Source organism: Erpetoichthys calabaricus, chromosome 5 (assembly GCF_900747795.2).
Source record: "Erpetoichthys calabaricus chromosome 5, fErpCal1.3, whole genome shotgun sequence".
NCBI classification, from domain to species: domain Eukaryota; kingdom Metazoa; phylum Chordata; class Cladistia; order Polypteriformes; family Polypteridae; genus Erpetoichthys; species Erpetoichthys calabaricus.
Window position 1 is genome coordinate 241,447,285 of NC_041398.2, and position 21,672 is coordinate 241,468,956.

Sequence of the window (21,672 nt, forward strand, 5' to 3'; positions counted from 1 at the left end):
TCTGGCACATTAACCGTCATTCACAGTTAGTTGTGAGGTGATGTCATGGAACCCATCATAGAGAAACTGGCTTTGGATGAGATGCTGGATGGAAAAAGTGATGAGCTCCAAGAAGAGATTCTTAGAAGCAATGTACGTTCTCTTGTGTACAGTACAGCAAAACTTTGATTATCCATCACTCAATTCACCATTAGTCTGTGCTAACCAAAGAAAAAAATTGTACACCCCTGTGCCTACCTATTACTGTACTACTACTGCCGTGTGGTACGCTGTAAGCTCTGCACATTGGAAGAACTCTCGCTTGTGCTAGCGCACCACGTGTCAGGCCACATTTTGAAATCACATTGTCAGTTACGCACCTTCAGTTTTAATAGCATTTCTTAGCTTTTTTCGTTTACTATAATTAATCTACTGTACATTAGTATGGCCGATAAACGTAAGTGTGGTGTTGGAATTGTCACAAAAAAATTTAAATTATTAAATGTTTATTAAATGCCACTTACGTACCTTCAGTTTTAATAGAGTTTCTTAGCTTTTTTATTTATTATAATTAATCTACTGTACATTGTTATGGCCGATAAACGTAAGTACGGTGTTGGAATTGTCACAAAAAAATTTAAATTATTAAATGTCAGTTACGCACCTTCAGTTTTAATAGCGTTTCTTAGCTTTTTTTTCATTTATTATAATTAATCTACTGTACGTTGTTATGGCCGATAAACGTTAAGTATGGTGTTGGAATTGTCACAAAAAAATTTAAATTATTAACTGTTTATTAAATGTCAGTTACGTACCTTCAGTTTTAATAGCGTTTCTTAGCTTTTTTCGTTTACTATAATTAATCTACTGTACATTGTTATGGCCGATTAAACGTAAGTGTGGTGTTGGAATTGTAACAAAAAAAATTTAATTATTAAATGCCAATTACGTACCTTCAGTTTTAATAGCGTTTCTTAGCTTTTTTCGTTTACTATAATTAATCTACTGTACGTTGTTATGGCCGATAAACGTAAGTGTGGTGTTGGAATTGTCACAAAAAAATTGAAATTATTAAATGTTTATTAAATGTCAGTTACGTACCTTCAGTTTTAATAGCGTTTCTTAGCTTTTTTTCGTTTATTATAATTAATCTACTGTGCATTGTTATTGCCGATAAACGTAAGTGTGGTGTTGGAATTGTCACAAAAAAACTGAAATTATTAAATGTTAACAAAACGGCGAAAGTGCGTCACGCATTGCTTCAGTTGATTGAGTAGGAAAAACAAAAGTGAACAAAATAAAGTGTAATGCCGACAAAATTGAAAAACAGGTAAAAAACGGAAACCTCAGACGGTAATGTTATTCTGTATTAATGTTAATGTTCTGTGTTATTTTCTTTTTAAATTATTTTATGTGTTATTAATATATTGTGACGTGCAGGCAGCTGGTGATGTACTGAGGGGACCTGAAAGGGTGGAATGAATGCTGTAAGTGATGGAAGCGGGCGAAGGGCTTCTGCTGTATGAGGGGCAGACACGCCTCTTAGGAGATGAGTGACAGGAGAATTTAGGGGAAAAAAAGTAAAGTTTGAGTAGGGAGTCAGGAGACAATAAGCTGGAGTGTTTGCGATATGGAGAACAACAGAACTTGCATGGCAGGAGATAAACTGATTGGTAGGGAAAGCTTTGTTTTATTGTTTCGGAGGTGTAACCCATAACCCAGATAACAGAGTATAAGACAGGGTAGCGTTTGTTATAGAATGAAGACGTCAAGTAAAACGTAGAAAAGTGCAGTACCACTGAGTTGTGTTTGCTTAATACGCTGGTCGTTAAAATATTATATGCACGAATTAATTTTGTTAATACTATATTATGTTTTGTTAATATTCGCTTAATTAATCCACTGTATATCATTTTTAAATTCGCTGTTCTGTTATCCATCTTTTCTGTTAATCCAACACAGCCTCGGTCCCGACACCTGATGGATAATCAAGGTTTTACTGTATATAGTTTGAAGGCTGGTAGGAGAAAGACTATCGTAGACTGACACCAGGTCCCGAACTGCCTCTTCACACTCATTCAGCTGCTCGCTATGTTTGACACGAGTTTATACCGAACTCCCACCTTCAAAGATCTGCTTAAGGCAACCAAAGCACAGTCGCTCAGCTAGTGGCTGAGGGAGCAAGTCAGTCAAATGATCCAGTTAGAAGACACCACCATGGCAACACTCCCAGTTTGTAGTGAATGGACTTGTGTCTGTTGTGGTCAACCTGGTTATGTTCTCCGTGAATGTCAACTTTCCCTGACTCAATCTTTTGAGATCAACATGGCAAAGGTGTGTGGTTCCATTATTCCAACCAAAATAGAGCAGAAAGATCATTTTTGTTTAACTGTGTGTTTGGTTGTGCAAGAATTACTTGCTTTACCGGACTCTTGCAGAGATTTCTGTGTGCTCCAATGAGATTGCTACAAAAACTAAGCTGTAAAAGCTTGGAGTGGGTAGACATTTAGTGTGTCCATGGAGACATAAAAAATACGAGTGTATTACTTGCAGTTAAGTATAAGGGAAAAACGTATAAGGTTTGGACAGCGATTTCAGACACTTGTCCATGACCAGTGTTAATAAGAAAAACATCTTTTTCCTTAAGTCCTTAAGATTTGTCAAGGACAATTTTCGCTTGCTCCTCTAAAGACTGAGAATGTGATTCATGGAGAGGATTTTGTCACTGCTAAGGAATGTTCATACATTGACTTAGAAATTGACCCAGATTTAAAGTTAAGTGAAAGTTACGGAGAGTCTTCTACTGGGAAATTAGAAGAACCGTTGTGCAAACCTGCAGAATAAATGTCTGAAGCTGGTGGCACTGTACCTTTAGCATCCTCTGACAGTAACATGATGTTTATGGTTCATAACACGCAGAATGTTACAGAGCATGAGTATGTCCAATTATAAATGATGACTCAAGTTGAGAATTTGAATTTACACAGACATACCTAGCAGATGGAAGAGCATTACCGCAGATGAGATGTGTACAATTTGAAATCTCCTCAAATTGGTTTCTTGTACCTTGTGATATTAGATTAGCCCATAAAAAAGCAGATGTTTACTCACTACTCTTCTTTGGGGCAGACAGGAGATCAGAGTGGCCTTGTTTACTCCTGGAAAACAACAGACAGGAACTGAATGATCAAAGTCAAAACTGTAGCATGGTGCCCGTAGACCCAAATAAAATGATCACAAAAGTGCAGATAATTATTATATTTTAGGTGATTTCTTCAGCCAAAGCAAATTAGATTACACATTTTTTTCTTTTCTTTATTTACTGTCCTGAGCCTTAGCCACTTTATCACGTAAGTAAGTACAGTTTTTGTTACTTCCTTTTACCTTTTTTACTTTCTCGTATAAAAAGTATAGGGGAAAAAGATTTTGATGACTCTCAACGTTTTAGACCTCCCTGAGTCCGAAAATACCATTTTGGAATTATGTCTGTGTGTGTGTTGTGTGTATGTAAACATGATAACTTAAGGACGCTCTAACCCAGAGGTGGGCAAGTGTGGCCGTCATGAAGGTATCAGTGAAACAGGTGATTGCGGCCTTTTGGCTTGTTCACACTAGCCGAAAATGTTCAACGAAACAAACAACGTAAACGAAGATTCGTCTGGTCTCCGCGTTCATACCTGACGGAATGGTCAATGACAGCTGACGAAATACAGCCAAACTGAATGTAAGTTATGCCAATAGCAGTCAAGCTAGATATTTACTGCGGATAGAGTGCACGCGCACTGTAGATTTTCGCGAGTATTGCTGTAATTATTTCCCACGGTAACTAAAGTGGCCAATCAAATGGCACCGAAAAGGGTTAAAGTTCAGCATGCTTAAATTTCAACGAAAGTAGTCAGATCCATCATTTCCTCATCTGATAATTATCATTACTGTTTTACCATTTGGAAGGCCAGCTACGTTTAAGAACAACAACTTTTGAGCCAAGTTTTAATGAATTGTCGACCAACAAACAGACTCAAAAAAAGTCATTGAAAATTACAGAATTAATTTGTGTTATGGATTATTCTTACACTTTTACACACTCTGGGGTCAGTATAAAGTTTAATAATAAATAATTAATAAAAGCATGCCTATATATGTTAATTACTTCATAATGGTGCGGCCTTGTTAGAGTTAAAGCAGTCGTCGGTGGCCTTAAGTGCGATAAAAGGTTGCCCACCACTGCTCTAACCAATGTCAACCAAATTTTGCATACAAGTATTAGGTACAAAACGTTGCTTTCTATCAACTTTTGAGCTATTTCCGCTAACCGGAAGTGGTGCTTGTTTTATTCATGCAGCTGCAGAGTCCGATTTATTCAACTTTACTTTTATAATAATTGTTCAATATATTATAAATTTGATTTTTTGTTGACATAATGTACATAATACAAAAATATAATTGTCTTGCGGTTTACTCCTCAAACCAGTTATTAGCCTCTGAGATACCTGATTAACAGAGGTAGATTTCTCCGTGAATAACCCAATTATCTGGTCATGTAAACCCTTAACCAGGTTACTGTTGAGGATTTTGTATCCTGTGCATGTCCATCAACCTATGCATGTATTTGCTTCACACACAAGTTCAGTTGCCATGGGTAGAACTATCCACAATATAAATTTGCAGAGGTAAATGTACGGGTGATTTCATTATTCCTTCTCCTGGCTGAATTTGTCTCCATACAGTCATGACTTGGTTAAGAACATCCTAACTAACAACGTTGCGGTTTAATGGCGGAGCCTTCATAGAGCTATAATAAACAAAATCAAATACCGTTGAGACACTAGCAACAGTAGCACAGCAGTTTTAACTGTGCGGCCTATCTGTTTTTGAACTGCAGTGCAGGGCAAGGCTCGTCGATTATATTTCATTGCTTACCGGCACCCATTGCTTCACGGGGGTCTCCAATTCCCCCAAAAACCCTCAATAATTGACCGTGTGTCATTTCCTCACACTGCCTGATGCTTCACCAGATACCCAAAGCCCCCAGATTGTCAGTCAAGTGTCTAAGCTTCACAGGGGACACAGTTACAAGATTATTGAGATTTATGAAGGACGATTGCTCAATTGATATTATGAGTTGAAAGCGTATTTTCGTGAGTTTAATTTGTCCACATTATTTGTACTGTCTATGGTTCAATAATTACATATTTGACTTCTAATCTTCAAACGTGATATTACTTTTGTGGGGAGTGCGAAAAGAAATGTGAGATTTTCTAGCAAAGTGTTGGGGGCCACTGCATTAAGAACTCTATCTTTACGTTTGTATTATAGTTTCAAAATATGACCAGAGTGTAGAGAGCCCTGTACATTCGCAATTCTTTAAAGTCACCTGTAGATGTTTGGTCTTACTATGTAAACCTAATGATGTAGTGGGCTTCCTGCCTCCGTGTGACCCTGAGCAAGTCACTTACTCTGCCATCTTCCAAATATAAAATGGTTTTGCTAATTGCTATGACATACCCTAGTCTTGTAAGGTGCCTTGAATAAAGGTGTCAGCCACATATAATTTTTATAAATATGTAACTGCAAAGTGTACCGATAAACTGTTGTTCTGCTCCAGCATGAAAATGATGAAACCACGGACCACAGATGGTGAATTCAGAGCTGCTTCCATAGAGATGAGATTTCTGGTTCTCAACACATCACTCTTTCTGGTTATATTTCCTTTATTTACTTCACTTCAGTATCCTACTGAGCTGTCATTAATACAAGAGAACGTTCACACAGTCATTTGCTTTATTATGGGGAACAACCAGAGTGGCACATCGAAGGCATAAACTCCAAAATAAAATAATTTAGCCAAAGATATCTCTTAATATTTGCCACATGCCAGCAGTAATACATCACATCTGGTAGCACAGGAATATTTTTCAAGGAAAGATTTAAGAGTCCGCTCTCAAGTGGGGTTTGCTTGTTTTGCCGTCGTTCTGGTTTAATGTGCTTTTCTTTGTTGTCCAAAGCCATTTCACAAGGACGCATTAGCTTGAAAAGAAAAGAAATTAGCCCAGCCGTTTTTTGTGCTTTCTTAACTGAGATGTAAATTTCGTCTCACGCTGTGAACGCTGCACACGCGGTAATTTACACCAGGTGTAGCAATTAGCAGCCACATGCCCGCCTTTTTTTTTTTGTTGTTGTTTTCTCTCCCCTTCTTCAGATACTCCTTCTGGAGAATTCCCTTGCAGACAGTTATGAACAGCAGTGTTTTTTTTTTGTTTTTGTTTTTTATGTTTTTCATAGTTGCATATTTATTTTATGCTTTCTTTCGTGTTTCAGTGACATGCTGTTTGGCTGATTGGCAACTCTAAATGGGCCCGGTGTGGCTGTGCCCTGGCATCTCTTACTTTGTTAGTTCTGTCTTCTGGCAGATGTTCCTAGCAACCCTGAAATGGATGAGGTGGTTTCAAGAATTGATGGATGGATGAATGGATGGAATGAGTGATATTTTTTTATCTGTATATTGTTTGTAATGTCTTATTTATTTTCGATATGTAATCTATAACTTGTATTTTAATTTCACTAATGTAATGCAAGAATATGAATGTTTACATTGTGTGCAGCTCCCTAAATGTTTATACTGTTGCTCTATTTATCTGTTTCTTTCTCTCCACTTTTCTTCCATCGCTTCTTCTTGGACATGGTGTTTTTTTAATAGGCCCTTTCTTAGGTATGGAAGTTTATAAGAAGTGGAAACTGATTAAAAAAAATACCCTTATAACACTGGACAACGAAGATTTTGGTTCCTGAACACTTTTGCTTCTGTCTGATGGATCTTAACCTGCTGATCACAAAAGCCACCTTTAAATTTTACTTTCGCATACCGTTTTATTGCAGTCGTATATTTTTGTGATTACCTCCCATAAGTATACACAGGAGCAACAAAACAGAGTTGGGGCTTCATTAGGATGCCCCGTTTAATGTTGTGATGAATGGTTGGGTGAGGAGATTGAGGAAAGGTTTTGCTGTGGCAGTGGCAGGCCTACATTTCTGGGGCCCAATATCATAAACTGTTATGGGGGCCCCTTTGTAACCAGCAGTGAGGTCTGGGTAACCACTATTATCTTCTGCATTGGGTTGTTCCAAGACCAATCACCACAAATATTTTAATAATTTATCCACTGCATGTAGTGATTTTAAAAAACCCTTTGCATACAGTAGACACCCTAAATGTTTAAACAATGTGGACTAAAGTCAATTCTAGGGCCCCTCCGGGGTTAGAGGCCCTGAAGCTTAAGCTTCATTAGTATCATAGTAGATCCTCCCCTGCGCTGTGGCAATCCCTTTAAGGCAGGAATGGGTAAAGTCATTCCTGGAGGGCCGCAGTGGCCGCGGGTTTTTGTTCCAACCCAGTTGCTTAATTAGAAAACAAGCCTTGCCAATAATTACATTTCATGGCTTCTTAGTACTTTAACTCTGCTATGTCAATTCATTCTCATATCCTAGATTTTTTTTTCCATTCTAAGGATATCATCCAAATACTTTGAAGTGTAAAACGGATGGGTAATTCTCAATCCTTCACTTTTTTCTCTTCTCTTTCCTTCCAAGTATTTAATTAAACCAAATAGTGCACGATAAATACACACAGGTGTAAAGGGTAACAAGCAAAATGGATAACTGCTGGTTTCTTTTGTCATTTGCATCTTATTGCTAATAAGGAGCAATTAAAAACCGAGAATGCAGCTGTTTAAGATTTTGAACCCTTATTACTTATTTAAGTCTTAATGAAGGAGATAACTAAAATGAAGCAGAAGATGTTTCTAGAGCAATAAGTGCTTCTTATTTAAGCAATTGGGTTGGAACAAAAACCTGCAGCCACTGCGGCCCTCCAGGAATGACTTTGCCCACCCCTGCTTTAAGGTAATGCTCCAAGGTCACGATAAATAGGTGTTAAATTAGGGAAGCAGGTGCACCAATTTCCGAGTGCTGTGTTGGTTAAATATCTCAGAGACTTGTTGCAGTCATACTGAAAGTGATATCAGTCATCCTCAAGCGGCTTCACTGCCATTGTCATTTGGAACCTCGTTTAGTTCTGGTACAATGCTCTTTTCAGACCCGGTAAAACGACCTCAACCTTCACCCATCAGACACTCCCTGTGCTTGCATACCTAACAATATGCAGCACAACAACTACAACTGGAACATCTATGGTGGTCTAAAAGTCATGGCACTGCAGCTCAAATATGCCAGGTACTGCGACTGGGAAAGCCATGTTGAAGAGTTTCTTTACATTTGAAAGTCCTGGCCGTGCCATAAGCAGGGCAGAAAATCATGGCACATAAACTACTTGTCAACACAACAAAGATATTTTTGGCCTTCTTTTCAAACTTAGACTGACAAAAAAGAATGTTGTGAAAGCGACGAACAGGGAAGGTGAAGAATTTTGGTATTTGAGACCGATGTTTCCACTAATGCCAAGATTAATAAGGAAGGCAAAATGAGTACTTCCAAAAAACAAACAAATACCGTATATACTTGTGTATAAGTCGGGTCTTGAAACCGGAAAAATCAGTCATAAACTCATACCACGACTTATACGCCCCTTCAAAAATATGACACTTAATTTTTTTTTTACATCTTCTTTTCTCCTCCAATCTCTCACCAGTTTCTCAGACGCATCAAATTTTGTTGCAGCAGCGCAGTTATCAATTTCTTTCACCACATCAATGACTTTTAATTTACAAGCAGCTTCATATTTTCTTCTGATCGAACGCTTCATCGTAGATAAGGGATGCTTTTACAATAAAGGTGGATGAGGGTGTGAGATACACAAAACCGTGCAAACGTCGCTTCGGAATAGTTCGGGTATTACCGTGTGGTCACGTAGGCACAATTCATTGAAAAAAAGGCTGTGTGCTCCATGGTTACTCTCTCAGGTGGGCGTCAGCATATCATAATCTCTTGGACCTATAGCGTGAGTTTTCCGCATTCAACTTATACAACCAACTTTATAAAATACTGGAAATTATACGGTAAAATCAAGCCCTGACTTAAATGCAGGAGAACTTAAACACGAGTATATACGGTAGGCCACAAACAGGAAGCCTACTTCACTTGAGATCAAGCCTTTGAATTGAAGACCCACCTCTCCCCCTTCATTCATTGGTAAAGAATCCTGTCTTCATTTTAAAAGTGCAATTCTGTGTGAAGGAGCTTCCTATTTGTAGACTACTTTCAAAACCAAAAACAACATTATATGAAACATTATATTCAAATAGCAAAACTATTAAGGAAAAAGAGAGAAACTTGAGCCAGAGCACAACTCTGGCCATTCCATCATAAGGCCTAAACTAAAAGAAGTGGGAATTCAAGAAACGGGCACAAAATGGGCTTTGGAAAGGGTTATAGTGAGTGGAACTTTATCATAATTAGGTGATGTTGAAAGTCGTAGAATCATTGCTTGGCCTCTGTTCCTTTATTGTTTGTATACAGTCTAAATAAGATTATACATACTGTTACAATTTTTTTAATCTTGTAAGTGATGCTAAACTTAGTGGAATGGCAGATAATGTAGAAATCAACTGAATCATTACAAATGGACCTGGACAGCAACAACGTTTTTTGATGTAGCACCTTCCAATTTAAAATTCAATTCTTGGTTCTTTAGACGAACATAAGAAATTTGACAAACGAGAGGAGATCATTCAGTCCATTTACCTCGTTTGTTTAACTAATAGCTAAGTTTGGCCCATTGTCTCATCCAGATCCTTCTTTAAGATTATCAAGGTTTTGGCCTCATCTCCACATCTCAGAAAGTTGTTCGAGATTACCACAACTCTTTGTGTGAAGAAGTGCTTCCTGACTTTAGTCCTGAATGCACTTCCCCTTCATTTCCACTGGTGCCCTCAAGTTCTAAGCTGAAGCAATTCTGCTGGATCCGTTTTATTAACATCTTTGAGGATTTTGAAGACCTCAATGAGGTCCCCATGCAGACTCCTCTGCTCGAGACTGAACAAGTTTAATTTTTGAGTCTGTCACATTAGGACATGTCCTGAAGTGTCATGATGCCCTTGGTTGCCCTCCTCTGCACAGCTTCAAGTGTTGTTATGTCTGCCTTGTACTGTGGTGACCAGAACTGCACACAATACTCCAGTTTTGGTTTCACTAGTGCATCATATAGTTTGAGCATAACATCCTTTGACTTAAATTCAACAGTCTTTATGATATAAATGAACATTGTGTTTTCATTTTTAATTGCTTCTACAATGCTTAGATCAGTGTTTCTCAACCACTGGTTTCCTACTGATTATATTGGTAGTGGGTCACACTTGAATCCCCCTCCTGCTCTAATGATCTTGCTCGATTCACGATGGTGGAGTCTCTGATGATTGTGCTCATTTCAACAGGAGGAACCCCACAAGCCCTCACTGTGATGATTGTGCTTGATTCGCCAGTGGTGAGCAAAGGTGCAAAAGACATTTAAGTGGGGAAAAGTGGGTCATGAAAAGCAAACTCTTTCTCTGGTTGCTTCCCATCATGTATTTATAATTGACATTCCTTTTGCACTTTTCTACATTAAAATGCATTTTTCAAGTGTTCATCAAGTTGTGAAGCCTGTCCATCCATGTCTTCTGAATTCTTTTTTGCTGCCTTCTCAGTGTCTGCCATTGCTCCAGTTTAGAGTAATCTGCGAATTTCATAACTTTACTAGCTGTACCGGGATCAGTGTCATTGATGTAAATCAGAAAACTAACGGTCCCAGGACAGACCCCTCACTCCATTCTACTCTTACCTGTACTCGTTGTCTCCTGCCAGTTAACCAAACTGAGCTCTAGGTTTTTAGGTTACCTCTGATGCCAATAGCTCCTAGTTTTACAAATGAAGTAAGTTTAAACAAAGAAAAATAATAATCAATTAAACTAATTATGCTAATGATCAGATGGTTAAAAAAAAGTCTGTGATTCCACACCATAAGCTAGCCAAAACCCTGCCGGACATTCTATCGTATATCAAAAATGCAAAATAAGAATAAAAGCAAGTCAGCCATTGCAGACGTCGTCAAAAACACAGGGACCTCTGTGGTGTTCTTCCTTCCACCATCCTCAGGGAATTTCATCTAGATGATTGTGGCACAGGGCCGTGACCGGATACCAAGAAGAAACAAAAAAGACCAATGACATAAGTCTCAAATTTAACAAAACGCCTTATTAAAAAAGTTTTAAGACGCAATTTAAACATTTCTTCTGTGCCGGTAGATTATTCCTTGTTTTTGGAGCGTAGCGGTCTCATCACTTCTTTTATGTTTTACTCTTGAAATAACAAGCAAAGTGGAATTTGATGATCTAAGGTTACGATTAGGAATGTAAGGGGACAAACATTCCAACATATTTGAAGGTGCCAGATTATTCAAAGCCATATAAACAAGCATGCAGGCTTGGGACAGATTTGTGGTAGTTGGAATTAAATGTAAATAACTGTAAGGAAGCATATTTACAAAGTAGAAATGTTTGATTTGTATACGCAGCAGGGGAACGGAAACTTGAAAGTAGACCTTAAGAGAGAGAGGGTGCTGGGAGTTATAGTTGACTGTTCACCTTCTACATCGAGACAGCGGACAGAAGCAATTCTGAAGGCTAATAGGATGTTAGGTTATACTAGCCGACGCCCGCCATAGCATACGGCGGTGTAAGAATAGGAACGGAAAACGGTGAGAAAGGAATTCAGAAATCAAGAAGAAATAAATACTTCTTGAAAGACGCAGTGTGCATGTAGAATTTCCGGCCAAGCAGGATTACATGTGAAAGTGATAAATAAATCAGGCTTTCCGAGTTTACGTACGATGGCCATGGCATCCTGATAGTTTTGTTGCATGTATCTTGGACTTCCTGGAAATGTGTACGGTAGTTAGATCATTTTGCCTACACGTACGTTATTATTTTCAGCATTTGCTTGCAGTGCGTCTGATTTTTCCACGCGCAGATCTTGTTGATGTAATCTGAGATAGTTGAGACGCGCGCCCTGTGTTTTAACAAACGCATCTATGACGTGCTGTTGGAATAGTTTGCTGCTGGAGTGCAAAATACCAAATGTATTCCTCATTGCTAATCTGTACGCGTAAAATTGGCATTGAGGAATAGTTTGCTGCTGGAGTGCAAAATACTAAATGTATTCCTCATTGCTAATCTGTACGCGTAAGCCTTATTCGCTTGGCGGTTCTTTTATCGGGAACATGTTGTAAATCTTTGTGCCAGCTAATGTCTCCGTAAGGGAATAAAAGTGGGTAAACCAAAGGATCGCGATTCATATTGAGCGTGGAAATCTGTTTACAGGAGTTGCCTATGGGATAGATGCAAATGTCCCTTTCGGCAGGCATTTCGCCATCTTCTCCGACGAAAATCGCTGCAACATCGCTGTGACATGTCGGGGCATTGTATCATCGTAAATCCTGCCTAGTACAGATGCTGTTGGATTGGACTGAGTGATTTCATGCATGTGTTTGTATGATTTTACGAAGGGGTTGATGGTTCTGAGCATGGAATCTAGCTGGAGAAGTACATTTTCGCTGCATGCAGAGTTTGCTTTATTTTGTAAGTGTACTTAAGTAGCTTGCGCTGTGTCAAAAACATATAACTGTCCATAGCCTGGAGAGGTAGAAGTGTTAGCGTATAGTGGAGAGATTTGGTGATAAATTTGCCCGTGTATTTTAAAACAGTATGGTCCGTGGCCAGGAGGTTGAGTTATCTGTGCACCCATGGAAGCAAACGCTGGAGAAGAGTTGTATTCTCGAATGTGTTCACGATAATTTTTAGCTTCTGATGTTTGCTGTGTAAGAAGCTGTTGTAAAGCCACAGGTGGCTCCTGCAAAGGTGGTAAAGCTACTTTACCGCTGTGGCAGCACCTCGAGTACTTGTTGGATGTATTACGCTCAGTAGGCCAGTATAGTGCATGACATGGAAGAGGACGAATAGGAATCGAGAAATGCCGTGTCAGCTGCGTGTGGGCGGGACTGGTTTCAAAGTGGAAGCAGGACGAACCAGAAGAGAAATATATATAAGAGATGGCCCCCCGATGTGTGGAGTACAAGCCAAGATGTACTGTAGGTTAAGCGAAAGTTATATACCATACTGGCAAGGCCTCAAGTGGAATACCGCCTGACATTTTGGTCTGCATATTGCAAAAAATACATAGCAGCACTAGAAAAAGCCCAGTGACTTTGTGCAGTAATCAGTACTGTTAGTCTAGTGTTAACGGTACAAGTAACTGGACACACGTCTTGCCTGGTGTGCCCAGCGAGAGGGACTCTGCTGCCTGACTGTGTTGCTATAGGGTTAGATAGGCGGATGCTTGTCATCTCCTTAAGTTGCTGGAGGAATGGTGGAGAGGCTGAATACTTGTTCTTTTTATATTAAACTGTCCAGCTCACTTTCTCTTAACCTTTATGATTACATATCTGTGTTTATTAAATGTTATTTTGATCCATGTAGAACTAGCCACATCTATAAATCTGACTGAACGTGATAGCCATTTGACTGCTGTCCTTGCGTCTTTGGGCTGTTCATGAGTTTATCTGTCACTGTCTTGGCCCAAGCCCATGTCTGACCTCTTTTGTCTCCTTCTCTCAATGTCAGATTCTAGTCCATGCTGTGATTTCTGACTCTTCCTGTATGTAACCTGGCCTTTCTTCTCTGTGCTTTTCTTTCTTTTTTTTTTCCCTCTTATTTTTTCATCCTTCCATTGTTTTGGCTCATGTTCCTCTCGCTCCACACGGTGGGACACTCAACAGTATCTCCTCCTGCAGACGCCGATGATGTTCACCGAGCAGATGCAGCAGGACGTTATCATGGTGCTCAAGTTCCCATCCAACTCCCCCGTGGCTCACGTGGCTGCATACACACAGCCTGGACTAACAGGACCTGCTGTCATCACCGTCACAGCTAACAGGCTCTTCGCAGTGAACAAGTGGCACGGTCTCAGTGGTAAGTGGCATCCCTCGCTCCTCAGTGGTCTGTCCACTGTAGCTTAACCATCTCATTACTCAGTGTCTCAGTTCTTCAGAGATTTCCAGATATTTTGAACATACGGTAAGGACATTGGATGGTCCCTGCGTTTCCTAGGTGACAACGACAAGGAATAAGCAGCTGATGTAAAATGATGCACAAAGCAAGTGTTAATGATATTAAGTTAGTTGTTTCATTATAGTGTCAAATCTTTGACTGAGCAAAAAGTGTAGGTAGCTTTTCCCTTGAATTATTTGTATAGTTGTCTCTCACTGACGGTCCTCAATCAAAAAGATGCATTTTTTTTTTTACAAAACTGATGCACGGATCCATCAAACCTTTTATCTGAATGAACAACAATCACTTGACCATTTTATGCATCGGTAGGGGAAAAAAAAAAGAAAAAAAAAACCCTAGCAGTTAATTGTAGACATGTGTGCCTTTGAAGCCGATTGAGAGTAAGAACAAAATATACTTGAAGACCGGGCATGTCAAGTGCCAAATGAATGATGCTTTGAAAACAGTGTAATTTAATCGTGCTGAGCAATTACTCTGAAATTTGGCACTGATTATTAAGAGTTATCTTTGTGATTAGGAAGTCACTTTACACCAGCTTTTCACAATTTCTCTTTATTCCTCTGGAAGGGCTTTGATTTTGTTTGATTTTGCTCTGTTCTAATCTACTTATCTGCTTTCTTTAGTTAAAAATTGCCAAAACTGTTACATTTTTGGTTTCTTCTTAAGTAAACAATCAGATCCAGATTGTATTCTGAATGCCTTTGGATATTTTATAATAACATTTTAGTTATCATATTTTTTTTCTCCCAACCCGTTGACATCAAGACACTGTAACTGCTTGGGCCACTCTTGAACTGACCTCATACCAAGAGTAATGTTGGAAGGTAAGGTGTCCAAGATGGGACTACACGAAAGGATAGATAGAGTTTAATCAAAGACTATGCTCCTCATAGGCCTAACTAAACATTCTACTCCTTCCTACCTCCATCTTTACCTCCATACTCCGGCCTTTCCTCCTCACCACACACCTCTACTTGTCTACAGTCCCCATGCTCTTCTGGCAGAGAGTCTGTCCAGGCATTAATCGGGAGCACTTCCAGCATTATGTCTAGCCAGCCAAGTAATTCAGGGTCAGTGCTGACCTCACGTGAAGGAAACAGTTGTATGCCAGAAGCGTCCCCCTGGTGGTCCGGGGAGGCAGAACTACTGTACATACAAAGAGCTCCTTATTATTAAAGGAGTTGCCACTTTTGGAGGAGCCTGGAGCACAGTGACAATCTCTTATGACCACAGAACTGAGCTTCAGTCCCTCAATGTCTTCTGCTGCTCTCTTATGCCATCCAGAGAATGTTCTTGGCTCTCTTTCGGATGGGACATGAAATACAATCACCGTCTAGTCTGTCTGTCATTCACGACAAATTAAGTCCGATTGTGTTTACCTCCATTTTTATCTCCATGTTAAAAAAAATAGAATGCTCCTCATTCACAAAATAATACAATGAGGTTTGGTAAGTGCCCTGTAATAACAACAACAAGAACAACATTTATTTATATAGCACATTTTCATACAAATAATGTAGCTCAAAGTGCTTGAGCTCTTGCTAATAGCACAGTAAATGTTGTGGCATTCTATACCTTGCTATGGGTACTGGTTATTGAAATCTACTGAACCTTAGAGCATACAGCCTGTCATACATTTTAGGCTATCTGCTATATCCATGGTGGAATTAAACGTACAAATGTGTCAAATTTGACACCAAGATGTTGTAAGGGTTAAAATGGGATTCAAAGGGAGAGGTGATCTTCATCCTGATTGTCCCATAGACTGACCTAATGCTGCATTCGTCATATGGCGGTGCTGGGAATTGCGTCATTCGCGACCTCCACGCTTTTGCACTACCCAAATGGGAAAGTAAGCATGGATGCCCCCATGAAAGTTGCTGTTTCAGCAATAAACAGATCACAGGAGAAATCGATGAACAAGACAGGCATCAAAAGTGTGTTGTCCTGTCTAAAAAAAAGATTTTTATTGTCCTCAACACAATAAACACTATTATTTCTGCTTGAAAACTACAGTTAAAAAAAAAAAACTGTACAAAGCAACTAGAGCGGCACGGTGGCGCAGTGGGTAACACTGCTGCCTCGCAGTTAGGAGACCCGGGTTTGCGTGTTCTCCCCGTGTCTGCGTGGGTTTCCACCCACAGTCCAAAGACATGCAGGTTAGGTGCATTGGCGATCCTAAATTATCCCTAGTGTGTGCTTGGTGTTTGTGTGTGTGCCCTGCGGTGGACTGGCGCCCTGCCCGGGGTTTGTTTCCTGCCTTGCGCCCTGTGTTGGCTGGGATTGGCTCCAGCAGACCCCTGTAGTTAGGATATAGCGGGTTGGATGGACAAAGCAACTACTGAGAACGTATAACGCTAACATCAGTTAGTCCAGCGTTTCTCAACCTTTAAGCATTTGCAACCTGAGTTTTCATAACAATTTTTGAAACCCTAATAAAAAATTTATTCCTATATTTTTTGCTGCCGATACACCGCTACAAGTTTAAAATTCTCCTACGAATAGCGAAATTACGCCACATATGGCAACATTCGCACCCCCTTTTTTGTTACTTCCCCCACAGTTTGAGAACATCTGAGTTAGTCCATTACACTACATTGTGGTAATGTTAACGTTTACCCTCTCGATATTCAGTATTATGATCCAAAGTGATTCATTTAAATTAATTGTTGTAATGAGAAATCAAGCAAAATGACATCTTTTATTGGCTAGCTAAAAACATTACAATGTGCAAACTTTCGACTCAACTCAGGTCCCTTCTTCAGGCAAAGATGTAATCTGAGTTGCATAATGTAATCTTTTTAGTTAGCCATTAAAAAGTGTCATTTTGCTTGACTTCTCATTAAATTACATCCATAATGGCCAACACCCTAAATTAGACTTAATAAAGTGTTACTGTACTTCCTGTTTGTGGTTTGTGTCGCCATTTTGAATTGACTGCATAATGTGAAGTCAGACAAACTCTAGACTTGGGAGGCCAGGCCCGAGTTTGCCATTAGGAATTCCAAACTTCAGGATGTGTTTTCATTCTGTTTTTCACCTCGGAGGTCAGAAATTATGAAATCCAGACATCTAAAGCCACAAACTTACTGAGCATTCTCCATTGCTTGTATATTGAAGCTTTATGACAAGAAGAAGGCTGGCATCAAGATATCGCATGGATTTTTCCTAAGGTAGTTGTACAGTTTAAAGAAAATGCTTTAATGCATCTTTTTGAGGCCAAAAAAATATTTTTTTTGTAGATGGGATGTAAACTTTAAACATGTCTGCCTTGTGTTTTTATACTTTTAAGAACAAGTTTGTGGAATTTTGTACATTTACTGCTTTATTGTCCATACCATTATATTTAACAAGTATGCCTCCAAATAAGTCATCCAGTTTATAGCTCATTAAAATATAATGAGTGGAAAAGCATCACAAGCTTTAAAGTAAAAAAAACAAATGAAAGGCTCATTGCATTTCTTCTTGCAGTATTTGTACCCATGAAAGCGCTTTTACATACAGTATGTAACAATTGTATTTGCATTTGTCAATCAATCAATGTTTCAAATAAAATCCCTAAAAGTCAAAGTAAGCAAAATTACAATTTGGTATCAGCCTTGCCTTCAAATAAAAAGGGATACTCTCTTAAAATTACACTATGGGAATAGACTTCAAAGTAAAGAGTGACAGAGTCACATTCAGGATGTTATTGCAGGAAGAGCACTTTCAGGAGTTGCATGCTATTCTTCATACAGTAGCGCTGCAGATCACTGTTTTGATCAATCATCAAGCCTTAGGCCTCCCTATCATATTTCTTTTTAAAGCTGACCAGTCTTACTGGCTTTTTGCCATGCAACGTCAACAAAACTGCTCAGTGCACTTAAGCTTGTTACAAATAAAGCAGATCATTGAAATTATAGGACTGGAAGCAGAAACCAGCCACACTTTTTGTTTCTGCATTTGAAAAATAATTCTGTTATCTATCAGGCATGTTTAGAACAATTCCAGTGTCATTGAGTTTTCCTTTTATTCACTCATTTACTGGGGCCAGATTCTGTATCATAAGTGCAAATGTCTACTAGCGGTTCATTCAGACTTCTAAGTAAGACCAGCAGACATTCACGAGAAAAAGTTACTCCACCTCATGAAATGTTTTTTTTGTTTTTAATAAATGTGGACATATCAAGATTTGATCTTCATTTAAATAATATGTGTAGATAAAGGTCATATAATATAACAGACGTCATGCCGCATTTTCATTTGGTCGTCAGGCAGTCATTCTCCAACCCGCTATATCCTAACACAGGGTCACGGGGGTCTGCTGGAGCCAATCCCAGCCAGCACAGGGTGCAACGTAGGAACCAGTCCCGGGCAGGGCGCCAGCCCACTGCAGTTCATTTGGTCGTCCATTGTATAGTTTAAATAAACATAAATGCCAATTTTGCATGAAGAAAAAGTATGTGCGCCCCTACCTTTATCACTACCTCAAATTAGAATGGGGTGCAGATGTTGAGAACATCACCAAAGCTCGTGTGACACTCTCATATTTAAACCTCAGACATTTAGTTTGGTGGGCGGCACGGCCTCACAGTAAGGAGACCAGGGTTTGCATGTTCTCTCCATGTCTGCATGGGTTTCCTCTGGGTACTCTTGTTTATTTCCCACAGTCCAAAGACATGCAGTTTACCTGAATTGCCAATCCTAAATTGCCCACAGTTAGTTGTTGGAATGTGTATGTGTGTGTGTTCGCCCTGGGATGGACTGGTGCCCTATCCAGGGTTTGTTCTTGCCTTCTACCCAGTGCTATCTGGGATAGGCTGTAGTACTCCCCGCGACCCTGTTCAGAACTAAATGAGTTAGAGAATGGCTGCCTGACTGACTTTTAGTTTGATGTACTCTTTGTTGTTGAAGTGTTTGTTCTCAACATGCAGGGATCAAAAGAGCTCTCTGAGGCATACAGAAGGTGGGATTTAGATAGAAAGAAAGAACTTTATTTGCCCATGCAGGAAATTTGGCTTTTTAAATAAATTAATGCATAAATAGATAGATAATAAATAAATATACTGAATATATATATATATATATATATATATATATATATATTCATGACATTTGTAGTCTGAATCACAATCTAATTGTATGGGTGGTTACCTACCAGGTAACGCTTGTGGTTGGTCAGCAAGTTGGCTAACATCTGCCACTGTGCCCTCATTTCAGTTGCGAGAAGCCGATCAAAGAATGGTTGAAATAGTTTACTGTCAAATAATGCAGAGAGTACACGACACGTGTTTCGCCCTAATTCTGGGCTCATTAGGCATACACACTCACTGCATTCCCTCTCGGGAATCGAACCTCGGACGTCAGAGGCGAAGCCTCTTACGTTGCGCCACAGCATATGGTTTGTTTATTTGACTTATATATATATATATATATATATATATATATATATATATATACATATACATATACATACATACATACATATACATACACACACACACAATGTGGCCTGCACACACACCAGAGTTACTAAATAGGAAGAAAATTTTAAAAGAAAGAGAACTTCTGACCTACCAGTCCCAGTGAGGCGCTATATAGACATATTGCTGTTGGAATAACGGAGCCCCTGTAGCATTTGACACACTTCTACTGATTGATTCTTTGACTGAAAGTCCACAGTGTTTGGTGTGTCAGAGAGAGGATGTGTAGCATTGTTCATAATGGCACTCAGTTTTGTTTTAATTATTTCCTTTGCCACGACCTCCAGGGGGTCCAGAGTGTCTCCTATAGCTGAGCCTGCCCTTTTAATTAGTTTGTTGATTTGGTGGGTCTCTCTTAATGTGATGTAACTGGCCCAGCATACCATCACAGAGTTGTAGAAGATGTGAAGGAGGTCACTCTCCACATTACAGGACCACAGTCCCCTAAGGAAGAAGAGTTTGGTCTGCCCTTTCTTATTTAGTTCCTCTGTGTATGAGTCCAGTCCAGCCTGTCATTAACGTGGACCCCTAAGTCCTTGTAGGGAGTGCACCACCTCTGCATGCACTCTCTGAATAGTGACCAGACATAGAGGTTCTTTGGTGTGGCGAAAGTCAATAAGCAGTTCCCCGATTTTACTGTTTGTTAAGGTACAAACAGTTCTCTTTGCACCAAGAAACAAAGTTCTCCACCTGACTCCTCTCCTCTGTCTCATCCTTTTTATCAATACACCCCATAACTGCAGAATCAACTTGTAGTTGTCAGTATAAATGGCTGTTGAGTAGCCTGATGGTTAAAACGGTCCCTGAATCTACTGGTGTGAGTGCTGATGGTCCTGAACGGAGTGTGGAGAAAGAGGACTGAGCAGTAAGAAAGTAAATTACATCATCTGATTGTTTTTCTTTTTTTTCACTAACATGTAATTCCTTAAATTTTGTAATGGTCAGTTTTTTATTTTCTTTTACTTATCACTGCTAGTATATTTCTGAAAATCATTTCTTTTGCCAAGTTAGATAATTTTGCAGCCCTGCCTTAATTCTCAAACCATTTTTCAGATGTCACCTCTTACATTTATTATGCATGAGAAGTTAGTTTTCCATGCAAAGTGTTTAAAATACTGAGGAACCATCCATAACTTCAATGAACCAGGCCTTATTACACATAATGTCTTTTATACTGATTAAATCCAAATCGTATTATGTGATATCATCTACTGTTGAATTCTGCTCTGTCCTTGTAATATTTCTATTGCACTATTGCATTGTATTTAGGATTACTTGATAGATAGATAGATAGATAGATAGATAGATAGATAGATAGATAGATAGATAGATAGATAGATAGATAGATAGATAGATAGACTTATTAATCCCCAAGGGGAATTCACAATTTTATTTTATGTTCTGTGTATTGTGTTGTATTGACCCCCTTTTTTGACACCCACTTCATGCCCAGCCTACCTGGACAGGGGTCTCTCTTTGAACTGCCTTTCCCAAGGTTTCTTCCATTTTTTTCCCTACTAGGGTTTTTTATTGGGAGTTTGTCCTTGTCTACTTAGAGAGTCAAGGCTGGGGGGCTGTCAAAAGGCAGGGCCTGCTAAAGCCCATTGCGGCACTTCTTGTGTGATTTTTGGGCTATACAAAAATAAATTGTATTGTATTGTATTATGGCTCTATCAACCAGTTGTTAAGATTGCAAGATGATATAAGTGCCATACACTGTACAAACATTAATTCAGATTTTAAAGTATAAGAAAACAATACATATCTGAAAATGAAGTTTGTATTCAGTTTGCTACTGACGCTTTGTGCCATTGACTTGTTTACTACAGTGCCTTGCACATTCGTTGCCCTTGGTGTTTGTCTTGTTTTTGTTGTGTTACAACCTGGAATTGAAATGGATTTTTGTGGGGTTAGCACCATTTGATTTACACAAAATGTCTTCCACTTTGAAGGTATAAAATATTTTTATTGTGACACAAACAATCATTAAGAGAAAAAATTATAAATCCTGAGTGTGCATAGTTTTTCACCCCCCAAAGTCAATACTTTGTAGAACTCCCTGTTGCTGCAATTCCAGCTGCAAGTCTCTTGTTTAGGGTCTCTATTAGCTTAGCCCACCCAACAAATGGGATTTTCTCCATTTCCTCTAGGCCAGACTGCTTCAAGTTCAATGGGTT

At 39.2% G+C, this 21,672-nt stretch overlaps 1 protein-coding gene across 3 annotated transcripts in view; it reads left to right on the top strand.

The window, feature by feature from the left end:
• Positions 1–21,672, top strand: part of lrba (LPS responsive beige-like anchor protein) — an 830,448-nt gene that overhangs the window by 716,432 nt on the left and 92,344 nt on the right. For 2 of the 3 annotated variants that reach the window (XM_051928096.1, XM_051928097.1), the window contains exon 49: positions 13,742–13,934. In XM_051928096.1, coding sequence (XP_051784056.1) covers positions 13,742–13,934 — 193 coding nt within the window. The remainder of the gene's footprint in view (positions 1–13,741; positions 13,935–21,672) is intronic. The other variant, XM_051928098.1, reaches the window with a different exon arrangement.